The sequence below is a fragment of the Accipiter gentilis genome, chromosome 8, assembly GCF_929443795.1.
Source record: "Accipiter gentilis chromosome 8, bAccGen1.1, whole genome shotgun sequence".
Taxonomy (NCBI): domain Eukaryota; kingdom Metazoa; phylum Chordata; class Aves; order Accipitriformes; family Accipitridae; genus Astur; species Astur gentilis.
In genome coordinates, this window is record NC_064887.1 from 13,176,323 (window position 1) to 13,189,310 (window position 12,988).

General features: G+C 58.2%; 2 protein-coding genes across 14 annotated transcripts in view; one reads left to right on the top strand and one right to left on the bottom strand.

Moving 5' to 3' along the window:
* Positions 1-3,693: 3,693 nt before the first annotated feature.
* HYI (hydroxypyruvate isomerase (putative)) lies at positions 3,694-6,777 on the top strand. 2 transcript variants are annotated; one of them, XM_049807244.1, is made up of 8 exons: positions 3,694-3,898; positions 3,981-4,092; positions 5,220-5,334; positions 5,482-5,560; positions 5,810-5,859; positions 6,041-6,110; positions 6,304-6,438; positions 6,647-6,777. In XM_049807244.1, the coding sequence occupies exons 1-8, from the start codon at positions 3,703-3,705 to the stop codon at positions 6,733-6,735; spliced, it is 846 nt and encodes a 281-aa protein (XP_049663201.1). In that variant the 5' UTR covers positions 3,694-3,702; the 3' UTR covers positions 6,736-6,777. The 2 variants fall into 2 exon arrangements, with proteins under 2 accessions (XP_049663201.1, XP_049663202.1); XM_049807245.1 differs by having other exon boundaries at positions 3,779-3,867.
* The window catches only part of SZT2 (SZT2 subunit of KICSTOR complex), a 60,569-nt gene continuing 54,243 nt past the window's right edge, over positions 6,663-12,988 (bottom strand). For 10 of the 12 annotated variants that reach the window (XM_049807243.1, XM_049807234.1, XM_049807235.1 and 7 more), the window contains 6 exons: positions 12,783-12,966; positions 12,353-12,475; positions 11,581-12,082; positions 11,172-11,288; positions 10,688-10,756; positions 7,369-8,096 (listed from right to left, as the gene is read on the bottom strand). In XM_049807243.1, coding sequence (XP_049663200.1) covers positions 7,953-8,096; positions 10,688-10,756; positions 11,172-11,288; positions 11,581-12,082; positions 12,353-12,475; positions 12,783-12,966 — 1,139 coding nt within the window. In that variant the 3' untranslated portion in view covers positions 7,369-7,952. Of the gene's footprint in view, positions 6,749-6,812; positions 7,170-7,368; positions 8,097-10,687; positions 10,757-11,171; positions 11,289-11,580; positions 12,083-12,352; positions 12,476-12,782; positions 12,967-12,988 lie in introns of those variants that run through there. The other 2 variants (XR_007506872.1, XR_007506871.1) reach the window with 2 other exon arrangements.

Sequence of the window (12,988 nt, forward strand, 5' to 3'; positions counted from 1 at the left end):
AGACCGGAGAGGTGGAGGTGACGGAGGGACAGAGGGGATGGAGGGATGTGGGGCATAGAGGGGATGGAAGGATGGAATAGGAGGAAGAGGAAGAGGAAGAGGAAGAAGAGGGGGAGGAAGTGGTGGAAGAGAAAGGGATTCGTACCAGGAGGGGTGGACCCTACAGGACCAGGGCAAGCCCCAGCTATGGCACAGCCCTGCTGCACCCCATCATTAGCCATTTGCAACCTACGTAGGTCCTTCATTTTGGGAGGGGGAAACTGGCTGAGCAGCAAAGGTGGCTGCAAAGGGCACAGCAGACGTCGATGGCAGTAAAGGCGGCGGCTCAGCAGCAAAAAGATGCTAATTAACAAATTAACTCTGCACAGTATGCACAGACCATGGAAAGCAGAGAAGGACCTGGCAGGGTGATGGCTCCCACCAAGGAGTCCCCTGCGTGCTCCAGGGCTGGTGCCTCCCTTTGGTGCCTGGTCCCTGAGCCAAACCCCTGGTGGTGCCCAGGGCCATGAAAACAGGTCCAAGAAATTCAGGCAGGATTCTGGGCAAGGAGGAGAGCTGGGGATACAAGCGCAGCCGGTCAGGTTGCACCGCTCAGCAAAGCCTGTCCCAACACGGGGGAGCTGGGAGGAATGTCCCGGCAGGTGCTGGGGGTGACGGGGCAGGGGGCATGGTCATTGCGGGACAAACTGACCTCGGGAACACAGGCAGGGAGAGGGGGCTGGGCTGGTGCTGGGTCCTGCTGGAGAGGCTTTTCACGTCTTGGTCCCTTTACACCCGGAGGGGATGGGTTTGGGGAAAACCATCTTTGGTGAAAAATCATGAGATTTAATACAAGCAAAGCTCTTGCAGCTGCCTCCGCGAGATGCTGGGTCACACGCAGATTACTTTTCCCAGCCTTTTTCTACAAGTAAAAAGGCTAGAATTTACTCAGCTATAAAAGCTGAAAACAAACATGGTTGCAAAATATTGGGGTGCTTTAGAGCAGAGAAGAAAGTCCAGGGAGGAAGGGATTCCCAGGGTGCCCCCTCCCCATCCCGGCCCCAGATCTCCTCGCACAGCCGCAGGGTGCAGAGGGATCAGGATGGGTCTGGGGGTGCCCAAAAGGGACAGGGGTGACAAGCCATGGTGGGACAGTGCCAGCCAGCCACCCCAGCCTGCAGCACCTTGGCCCTCCCAGCCCCCGGGGTGCCAGCCGAACCACCTGGGAGCCCGGGGACAGGTAGTTAAAATGCAGAAATGTCAATTTAAATTAAAACGTGTTTCATAAAGATGAAGAGAGATAAAACCTTCCCTGCAGCACAACGAGCTGGGGGATTTATGGGGTACTGAGAGGACTGGTGCCCCCACTACAGTGGGCTCGGGGGGGGGAGGGGAGGGAGAGGCTGGCTTGGCTGCTGCTGCTGTGGCACTGTGCCGGGGTGCAGGGGCCACCTGCCACCTCTCCACCTCTCCACCCCGGCTGTCATAGAGGCCAGAACCGAAATGTCAGCTCACTAATAAAATATGAAGGAACTACGTTTTCTTTGGGCCAATAAAACTCCCAGGCGGCACCAGGGATGCTTGGCACCGAGCTGCCCTCTCACGCTAGCGCCCCGCTCGCCCCCCTCCCGGCTGCCCTGGGGGGACACAGGTGCTGGTCTGACCCCACGCTCGTGCCAGCTCTCCCAAACTGCGGGTGCTGGGCGCAGGCCCCAGTACCAGTGTGGCACATGGCTCCAGAGCTGCAAGTGGCACAGTGTAAATCCACTGCGCCCTGTCAAGGTAAAGTGACAAAACACCGGCCTGCAATGCAGGAACCGCAGTTATAACAAGAGAAAATCAATGCGATATATTACCAGAGATATAAAGACACCATTAATGCTTCAGCGCGGAGCCCAGCAGCTTCGCTTGCCATCGGCAGGGCAGGTTTGCTGTAAGGGCTCCCCGCATTCCTGACTCGCTGTCTGGGTCACCCGCATGCTGGGGCTTGGCTGTGTGTTTATTCGCTGCTCCCGCCAGCAAAGCTCTCCTGCTCCCACCTCCCGGGCTTTGCCCCTGCCCGGTGCCCGGCCTCCAGCTGGAGATGCGGCTGGGACTGCCGGGGCCGGAATGGCACATGGCCTCGGCAGGCGCCTTTCCAGTCCCAAGGTGCAAAGACGCAGCGAGGCTGCACCCCTAGGCCAGGCAGGTGCCCCCCCTCGTTCTGGGGGTTCCTGTGCAGCTCTGCCACCCACCCGCTGGCCGGTGCTGAGCCCAGCGCGCTCAGGTGCCTCCTGGGCGTGATTGAAGGGGAACACTAACCCCCACGTGCCATGGAGCGAGGCTGCAGAAGGACACGTGGAAGGCGCAGCGGTCCCCCAGCGTGGCGGCTGCGGGCAGGGAGCGGCCTGTGTGCTGGGGACGCGCGCTGGGATGTGGGCTGGGGACACGTGCATTGGAGACACATGTGCTGGGGACACAGATGCCACCCCCTGCACAGCTGTCCATCACTGGGGACAGTTTGGATTACTACTGAGAAGCTGAGTCAAGCTTCTTCTAATTGATTAATCAATAGCCTTAATTGAGTTGAGGCTCTTTAATGCATAGCTTCGCCACCGCTCTCCCCTTTGCCGGCACTGCCCTGACGTCCCACCAAAAACCTCTCACCGTGGCTGGCCTCCGCCGAGGCAGCGCTGCCGCTGGGCTCTCCCAAACTGCTGTGATTTGTTGGGGCTTGCAGCAGGCTGCGGGGCTGGGGGCTGCGGAGGGCTCCTGCCGCGGTCACAGAGGAGCCGGAGTATGCAGGGCTCCCCAGGTGCGGGCAGACAGGTGAGAGCCGCCGGGAGCAGGCTCAGCACAAGGGCTGCAAAATGTTCAAAGCTCATGGTGCCACCTCTGCCAGCCACAGAACAGCCCCTGGGTGGCCACGAGCTGGACAGGACTCACACCTCACCCGTGCAGCCTGCGAGCTGTGCCTGGAGGTGCAGAGAGCATGAGGGACAGGAACCAGGGATGCGGGGCTGGTCACAGGCACCGCAGAGGTGGGTCTCCCGCGCGCCAGAGCCACGACTCTGCAGAAGTGGAGACGAAGACTTTATGGTAAAATATGCAGAGCGTGGGACAAAAGAGAAAGTGTTTCTCGCATAATGAGACACTGTTAGAGACAAGCTCCCCAGGAAACCAATTAACACGGCGCTTTGTGTGTGTCAGCCCAACACCTGGCAAAACCACCTTTCCCAAGGAGGACGCCTGCTGCCCCGCCCGACAGCCGCCCCCCAGCACGCCCCCGTCCCGCAGCCCCTCTGAGGAAGACAGCCACCCTGCCGGTGTTGCAGGCAGCGTGGGGCCGCCTCTGCCTGCTGGGGTGGAGCGTGGGGCCGCCGACCCACACGGGCCCCGTGGCACCCCGCGCCGGCGTGGCCGCGGGCACACGCCGGAGCCGACGCCGTGTTACACGCTTGCAGGGCAGAGCGCTACGGGCGTTGGAGCGGCGAGCTGCTGGGGAGGGGCCGCGCTCCTCGCTGCCCCAGCTGATGGGGGCTCGCTCGCACCCGGGGACCCCTCCCAGCAGCCCCACGGGTGGGTCGTCGCAGCCCACGGCCGCCGGGGCCCGGGCGGGACGCACCTGCCGGGCTGCCCGGGCGCCACCCGCCACGCGGCGGCGCGCTCCCGCGCCGCCTCGGCCCCGCCCCTACCGCCACGGCCCCACCCCGACTCCGCCTGGCGCCGCCCCCGCCGCCCGCCATGTCGCTGCGCTTCTCCGCGAACGTGTCGTGGCTGTTCCCGGAGCTCCGGGCGCTGCCGGCGCGGCTGGAGGCGGCGGCGGCCGCCGGGTTCGGGGCGGCGGAGGCGGCCTGGCCGGCGGGCTGCCCGGCCGAGGAGCTGCGGGCCGCGGCGGAGCGGGCGGGGGTGCGGATCGTCCTCCTCAACACCCCCCCCGGTACCGCCGCGTCCCCGCCGGGCTGCGTGGGTGGGGGGCGCGGGGGTGCCCCGGTGCCGCTGACCCCGCCGCTCTCTTCTAGGGGACCAGGAGGCGGGCGAGATGGGGCTGGCGGCCGTGCCCGGGCGCCAGGCTGCCTTCCGCCAGGGCCTGGCCACGGCGGTGCAGTACGCCAAGGCGGTGGGCTGCCGCAGGTAGGTGCGAGGCAGGACCCCCCGCTCCTGCGGCGCCCCGGCTCCCCCCGGCACCCCGGCGCTCCTCCGCAGCCCTCCTGCGCCAGCTCCTCCTCCGAGCCGGGCTCGCCCTTTGCTCCGCAGTGCCCTCAGCCCGCGGGTCACCGAGCCTCCCCCGGGCAGGGTCTCCCCTTGGCTGCGTCGGTTCGTTGCAGACCCCGGCGTGCGGGGCCACGGCCTTAACGCGCTCGCTGGGAGCTGACCCAACCCTGCCCTTCGCTGTGGAGGCTCTTGTCCGCGACTCCGCACGACAGTCCCCATGATAATCCTCCCTTTCTCCTCCCAAATTAGACCAGTTCCTTACCCCAGGACACTGCAACGGTGGCTTTATTGAAGGCCGTCATCATCACCGATGACAGCACAGGACAGGCCCTCTAAGAGATGTGGTTAGCCTGGCACAACCCCCTTCACAAAACCAACACGGACCTTTTATTCCATTTACTTTGCATCATTCTTTCCCTTAGAAACACTCCAAAGCCCTGCGGAGGGCATGGGCCACGCAGGCCGGGGGTTGCCCAGACCCATTTGCACTCTCTGGTAACAGGCAGAGTGAAAAGGCTTTTGTTTCCACTGGATGCCTTCCCCAACTGATTGCTGAAGAGCCTTGCCCTCACCTGGCCATTTAGCTCTGCACGCAGCCTGGCGTAGTCCAGCATTGGCCACCATCCCCTCCCTGCTCCAAGCAGTGAGACAAAGCATCCGACCTGCCCCTGGCAGAGGCAACGTGCCTGCTGCCCATCGTGCTGGCCTCAGGGCAGCCCCAGGAGCAAGACCCCAAGCTCCAGCCTCAGGGTGAAAGCGCTGGAGGCAGCTGGCAAAAGAGGGAAGAATCAAGGTCTGTGACTTGTCAGGCAAAAGGTTCAAAGACGGCCCTCTGCTTACTGAAGGGGCATGGTACGTGTTTGTGTCCCTGGAGCTCGCGGGCACCTGTCGTGCCTCCTGTGTGGGACATGGCTCCTCTTACGCCCCTCTGTGCCTACTCCCCCAGCCCGGCCCTGTTTTCCATCGGCAGAGGAAGGTGTATTAGATCTGACCGGCTGCTTGGAGACTGGAGCTGGTGCCTTTGGCTGATCTCTCTGTGGCTGTAGGATCCACCTGATGGCTGGGCGGGTTCCCCTGGGCGCAGATCGGGCAGCAGTGGCAGGCGAGATGGAAACCACCTTTATTGAGAATCTCAGATATGCTGCTGGCCTCCTGGCCCAGGTAAGGGGGGGAATGGGTCCTGCTCCATGGGTGCAACTCTTAGGGTACCAAGGATGAAGAATCCCCCACCAGCCTGGCATGGGGAAGGAGCGCTCCCTGCTGCACAAGTGACAGGATGCTTCGCAGGGTGACATTACTGTGTTACAGGAAGACATGATTGGACTCGTGGAGCCTATTAACAACCGCATCACTGACCCTCGCTACTATCTAAACACCCCACACCAAGGTAAGGCAGACATCTCTCCCCAAAGTCTCCTTGAAGGGAGGAGAAGGGTCCCCAAAGTCTGAAAGGCAGGAGCTTGCCTCACCTGCAGAGAGATGCTAAGGGAGTGCAGAAAGCAGGAGGTTGCCTCACCTGCAGGGAGATGCTGAGGGAGCACAGTCAATGAAGGGGGGGAGGGGGTGGGGGTCTCAGGGCTTCACCATGAAGCTTACAGCCTGGGGGGTGATGGTCTCCCACTTCTTGTACCCTTAGCTGCTGCCATCCTGGAGAAGGTGGGACAGCCCAACCTGAAGCTGCAGCTGGTGAGTCAGCATTGAAGATCTCCAGGGTCCAACCTCCACCAGGGAACCTTGCACAGGGCTCCCAGGGGCTGTGGACTTGTTATCCCCTCCTGGGGACGTGGCAGGGGGGACAGGGACCATAGCACAGCCCTCCTTGATGGCTCACTGAACACCTGCACCATCCATCTCCTTTCTCCCGCAGGACCTCTTCCACTGCCAGATCATGGATGGGAATTTGTCACGCAACCTGGAGACATACCTCCCACTCATTGGTAATGCCCTGCACCTGAACTGGCTCCTCTGTGGCCATGGTGCAGGAGTGGCTTTGAGATGGGACCTTCCTGCCCCACGCTCTGTTGTGGCTGACCAGGGATGTGGGGCTGCTCTTGGGTCACCTTGTCTCATGCCTAGAGAAGACTGCAGGCAGGGCTGCTTTGGGCAGAGCATCTCCCATTCCCTCTCTAGGTCATATCCAGATTGCACAGGTGCCAGGGCGGCATGAGCCCGACAGCCCCGGGGAGTTGAACTTCCCCTACATCTTTGAGCTCCTGGAGTCCCTTGGCTACACTGGCTACGTGGGGTGCGAGTATGCTCCAAAAGGTGAGCGGGGCCTGCAGGCGGTCTGAGCCCCACTGGCAGGTCCAAGTACGGACCAGCTGGCTGGGTACCATGTGAAGACAGGCAGGTCCTGGGGGCTGGCAGATAACAGGCATCAGAGTCCCTACCTGGGGATGAGAGCCCTGCCCAGAGCAGAAGCCACTCCAGCTTGCCTGGGGGTACCAGCAGGAAACCTTGTCTGTCACTGCAGGAGATACCGTGGAAGGTCTGGGCTGGCTGCGCGCATACTGGGAGAGCCGAGGGCTGCAGCATGGTGGGACCAACAAGGCAGCAGAGTAAAACAAGGAAACCACTGGAATAAAAGTCAAAGCGATGGCTTAAGAGAGGAGTGTGTCTATTTTCTCTATGACTGGGGGGGGGGGTGGGTGGGACCATTCCTAGAGCGAGGTTAGGACCATCCATGTTGTATTTCCCTTCCCCAGGCCCTACTGGTCCAGCCTAAGGAGTTGGACACTCATCTGCTCAAGTACCATCTGCAGCATGTTATATCTGGGGATGGCTTGGGCACCGCTGTAGATGACTTAAGGTACACAGGAGACCCATCACTTCCAGTCTGCAGGGGTGTCCAGGGCGAGGTTTCCAGTCTCCACTGCTGAGGGGAACATTCACTCTTTGGGAAGGGCAGGCATTTTCCCACTCTGGCTCCAGCTGGTGCCTGGAGTTGTAGGAAGAGGGCTCTGGGCTTCCAAGTCTTGCAGTGCCTAGCACTGACCCTGCAGAAGGAGGGGAAAGTGAAGCAGACCCCTCAGAGGCTGCCTGAACAGGCCTGTGGACACTCGGGGCCGTCTGCCCTGCTGCCCCTGCTCTGGAGCAAGCGTGAGACTCCGCTGCAAACCCAGCCAGACCCACAGCCAGGGTTGCCTCTGCATCCCCTGTGGAAGGCTTTCCACATCCTAGCCTACAGCACACAAGCAGGGATCTGGTTCAGTTTATTTAACAGATATATCAATGGCTTTAATGTACATCTCCACAAAACCTTCCCCTGGTCCAGTTCACCCTTCCTGTCCCATTCAGCGCTCTCCTGCTGAAAGCAAAGGGCCAGAAGTGGGCAGCCTCACTGCCCAGAGCCCTGAAGTCGGCCTAAAGCCAGAGCGCTGTGCGGTGCTGCCCTGGGCAGAAGACGGGCTGAGCATGCTCATCTGTGCCGTCCTAGCAGGCAGAACTCACCTGCAGATGCGAGCCATGTCCCTGAGAGTCGCTCTGCTTCAGCCAAGCCACAGCAGCCGAGCTCCTGCCCTTGTGGTTCGGTTCAAGGTCATTCAGTATCAAACCCACTGAAAACAGCAGAGTGAGGGCCACACCAGCCAGCCAGCAAACGATGGAGGTACATATCCCCAGACTCCTCGGTTCAGTACCCATGCATGCCGCTAGCAGTGCTGCCTGCAGTGCCAGAGCACAGGTCCCTCCCAGAGGCCTGTTCTTCCTCATCGTCACCCACGGCGTAGCAGCGCAGAGAGGTCCAGTACACACGTTGCTCCAGGACACGGGTGCCAGTCCTAGAGCAGGCCTGTCCAGAGGTTGAAGCAGGCAGTGTTGATAACTGACTCCAGATGGTGGTATGTAGACACAAGCTGTGGCAGAGGGCTCTCGCTGTTCTGGGGCTGCACTGGGAACGGCTCCCGGAAAACCACGGTGAGGCTCTGCTGAGAGGGAGGAGCTGGTCAGGGGAGAGGATTCAGACAAGCACTCTGCAGACCCTAGCCCAGGTGCGTGGGCACTTTTTTGGCAGTGTCGGGCAAGTCTCAAAATGCCGATGGCACTAAGCTGGTGCCTCCTCCTGTGACAGAGTATGTTTGAGCCTCCTCCCAATTTTTCTGGTGAAAATTAGGTGCGAGCACTTGCCTACTCACTCTGTCCCAGCCCCCATGCATCTGCACTTACACCAACCCCAGCAGCAGCCTCAGGAGAGGAGGGGATCCTACTGCCTCCACAGTAATAGGGGCTTCCAGGGAAATTAGAGGGAAATTTCTTCTTCTTCTAAGGCAAAGAGTAGGAGTGCAACAAATGGGGAAGGGGAGGAGATTAAATGTAATAACTGCAATCCTAAAAATAAATGCCGGCTGCTCCATTCTCATTAGTGACTGTACTGACAAGGCAGGGTGAGGGCAGAGGGGAGCAGAGAACAGGGTTCAGAAGAGACGGTTGCAGGAGCTGAAGCAGAAGAAAAACGTGAGCAACTCAGTGCACTCAGATCAGCATCATGGAGGCAAGACACAGGGACTGGATGTTCTCCAGAGCTGAAACACAGCACATCTAGTAGCCAGGGTCCCCTAACAAACTCATAAAGCCATGAGAACATCTGTGTAACTGCAAAACAGCAAATGCACCACCATCATTTAAGAGGGAAGAGAAAGTGATTTGTGAGCCTAACTCCAGCAGCGTGCAAGGCTTTAGAGCAGGCTCGGAGAGAAAGAACCATGAGGAAAATGCAGCTCGGTGTTACCAAAGTGATCAGCTAACGCTAGAGTTCTCTTTGATAAGGTAATATTTCTAGACAAAGGAATCATGGTATATCTTATCTGAGCTTTAGGAAGGATTTGATGTAGTGCCACATGGGAAATTTAGGTAAGCTGAGAAGACAGGAATTAACGCAAAAATTATAAGGTGAAGATGGTAGCGCTGAAAGGGGAAGCAGCAGGCTGGAGAGAGGTTACAAATGGAGTTCCTCCAGGACAGGTTTTGGGACTTACGTTGCCTAGTACTTTAACGAGTCTGGCACAAAGATGAGGAGCGTGCTGATAAAATTTGAGGCACTAATACAAAAGAGGATTGGGATAATGCAGAAAAGCCCTAGAGACTTTTGAGAGGCCACAGGAATGGGATTAATGTCAAACGCAAAATACAACGTGAGGAACACAAAGGATTTCTGTTATAAGATGGGAGTCATTGGGTGAGGTGATATAGGGTCTGGGCGTATCATATCAATGACCACAAGGTGACGCTACGACCAGCGAGGCCTGACCACGAAAAGCCAAATACCACCCTAGGCTGTACCAGAAGCACTGAGCAGGGACAGAAAAGCCTTAGGGCAGTCGCAGAACTCTGCTGAGGCCCCTCGGGAACACTGTGTGCAGTCCCAGACACCTGTATTTACAAAAGCTGACCTAAGCCCTGAAGGGCTCTGAAAGACAATGAAGCCATTGGGAAGGAAAGGGAGGCTTAAGAGCAGAGCTTGCTTAACACAGCAACACGGAGTTAGCAAAAATTCCACCTTCAGCTGTGGAGGTGAATCTAAGGGACCAGGAGGAAGCGGGTACCTGCACAGTGAAGAGTGGTTTCAGCTCTGAGCTACCACTGGCATGAAGAGGATAGAGCTGGCCACGACAAAAGCTCCAGCACAAAATGGGAAGGGCTTTTCACCACCAGATGGCTAGAGGCACTGAGCAGCCTTCTATCAGGCACCACCTCTTCTGTCTCCCCTGCTTGCTTTTAAGATGGAGTGCGATTTATTTACAAAAAGGATCAGTTGCGCTACAGCGTCTGCAAAAGCCTCACTGTGGACTGAAGTGTCTTGTAGATCCCCTGCTTTCACATGGAGCTGCATTCTCTGTGACCCATCCTGCAACCTGCCCGGGAGCAGAGCTGAAAGAAGAGTATTTTTGCCCTCAAGACCAAAGAAGGCCAAGGCCCAAGCAGGTTTGCTGGGATCCTCACAGTGCAGGTCCCCTTCCTTTCTGCCCAGGTAGGAGCAGCCCACAGCACTGGTGACCCCTCCCAGCCAGACCCAGTGTCATCTGGCTTTGGACTGAATACACAAGGAGAGAAGGACCCTTTAGCCTGGATAAAGAGACATCTGAAAGCATGATCGAAAAGCAACCTTGTGAAGGAAAAGAGGATCAACTGCTCACTGTTTTCTAATACAAGAACAAAGGGGTATCATATGAAAAGAGCAGAAGGAGGTTCAAAAGCAAGCCAAGGAAGGTAGCTCTTCACCTCTATTGTAACTGCCTCATGGAGCTACAAGTCAGAGGAAGTCATGGATGCCAGAAACTAACCAAAGAAGATAAAGCTGCAGAGGGCTATTAAATAAATGCAATGGTCACTTCCAGCTAAGGATGGGCCTGAACCACGAATTGTCAGGTGTTGGGGCAGTATTTAGGAAAGGTGTTAGAAGCTTCTTGACCTGCTCTTATTCTCCCCATGTGCACCTGCCCTTGACCACTGCTGGATGAATCTAGACAGATCCCTGGCCTGAGCCAATATAGCTGCTCTTATGTTCCCAAGTTCTTACCGTCTTTCCTGAATGGGAATCAAGAAACACAAGAACAAAGCAATCCGTGAACTTCTGGTTGAGCACGACCTGTCAGGAGAGCCACAGCACATGTTGGAAAGGAGACAGTACAAACCCCAGGACAGGGATACAAACAGCACCCACCCAGGGACGTGCTGACATGCAGGACAAGTAGCATGATACAGCTGTGAAGGTGCAAGTCTGCCTGGCTCACAGGTGACACTGCCAAACCACAGGGCTACACGTGGCATGAGGCTCGGCAGGTGCAGCGTCCGTCCTGCCTGCCTGGGGCCAGACAAACAGACACTGCTGTACCACAGGAGCACACACCTCATGTTGCACCAGTAGCAGAGCGGAGACCAACATCATGATGGTCCCCACATAGTCCTGACAGCACGTGCCAGACTTACACTGAGAAGCCACAGCAGGGAGAAGCCCTAGACAGGGGAGAGAAGCTGCAGGTGGGCGACACGCTGTGTCTTACCAGATACTGGGTGCCGGTTTCAGCGTTGTGGAAGTGCCGACAGCTCTGGGGAAAGCGGCTCAACAGCACTTTGATGAGGCTTTGGTACCAGGAGACTGTCATGGTGAGGAAGCATCCCTGTGGGCATAGAGAAGGGCTTATTTCAGCCTCCCTCTAGCCATGGCACCCAGCAGCCATAGTGCTACAGCACCCTTCAGACCCCAAATCCGATGCATCCCTCACAGCCCACTGAGGCATGCTGACCTAGCAGTCTCCCCCTTCCCCTGCCAGCTAGGAGCTATATTCTTGCCTCTATCCTCCCACCAAGCAGTAAGAGATGTGCCCCGCAGGCCCTTCACCTGGCACCCCACTCCATCCCCAGAGCAGAACAATGGCTGCTGTGCACCATGACTCCATCCTTGCTGCTCACCAGCTGGGGGTCGACATCAGCAATGGATTTCCCATGCACGGCATCGAGCAGCTCCTCCAGCTCCACCAGCGAGAGCTTGCCCAGCTTCAGCTTGTCAGAAGCTAGAGGCTCTAGAAGGAAGAGGCGCTTCCAGAGGTTGTCCCTGCGGCAGTGGCACTTGGCCAGCTGCACCATGCTGCTGAGCTGCTTCTGGGCTGAGGCCACCTCAGAGGCCAGCAAGGGGAAGAGTGGCGAGGTGTAGAAGAGCCCTGGTCCCAGTTTGACTTGCGTGCCCCCTGCGTAGAACTCGCTGCTGTCCTCCATGTCCTGCCACAGCTCCCGCTCTGCTGGCTGCTGCCGCCCCAGGCTTGTCTCCGGCTCCGCTGCCTCCCAGGCCGCCCGGCCCACCACAGGCTCCAGCACTTCCCGCTGCAAGCGCGGCAGCTTCTTGAAGCGTCGCATGTCAGCTGTGAGCCGGGGAAAGAGCTCCCGCTGGCTAGTCATGATGACGTAGAAACGTAAGCTGAGAGCAAGGAGACACCTGTGACCTGGGGAAGGGCTGCTCCCTTCTCAGCTGGGCTGCAAATGAATCATGGGCCTCTCTGTCCCTGGCAGTAAGGGTGCTTCTCTGCCCAGACAAGGACAGGTACGACACTGCCCAGTTCCCTGTGAGGATCCTCCCCAGCCAGCACCAAACTTGCCTGTGATGTCCCAGACAGAGCTAGTCCCTCCCAGAGCCCTCCTCCCCAGCCAGGAAGCTTTGGTGTCATGTGTCTGGGACCCCAGTGCTCACCGGAGCATGCGTCTCTCTGCCTCACTCTGCTCCTCAAATGGTGCTGCACTGTGACACACCAGGAGGGACACATCAAAGTCATCATGATGACGCAGACCTTCAGAGTCCTTGTAGGAGCCCGAGCTAGGAGCAAAAGCACATCATTATAAAGGGGATCTCACTTTGTTTCTCCAGATCTCTTGGTCACAACGGAACTACTGGGCATGGGGAATTTGACACAGCAGGACTCCTCAGAAGTTCTATGGGAAATGTCAAATGCACGCGCGCACATGCACACCGCCCCTGTTGGCCATCTCGGAAAAGCTGGGCAGAACTGCTGCTCGGCACTATGTAGAACGGTTAGCTTTGCTGGCACCTTGGGGCAGTGTCCCTGATGTGGGGTACCCATCAATCCCTGGCAGCTCCAGGAACTTACAGCAGCAGCACTCACCTGTTCCAAATAGAGACCAGTGCATATTCGTTCTGCTCTGTGCCTGGTGTCCCCTTCTTGTTGTCACTGCCTGTGGCCAGCCGGGCCATGCGTAGGGGTTTCATGTGGTAGGTGTTGGCGTGGTCAGCGATGTAGTTGTACAGCTGGTGTGCAGTGATCATGTTGGTGGGCAGGGCCAGCATGCCTAGTGGAAGAGAACACATTGC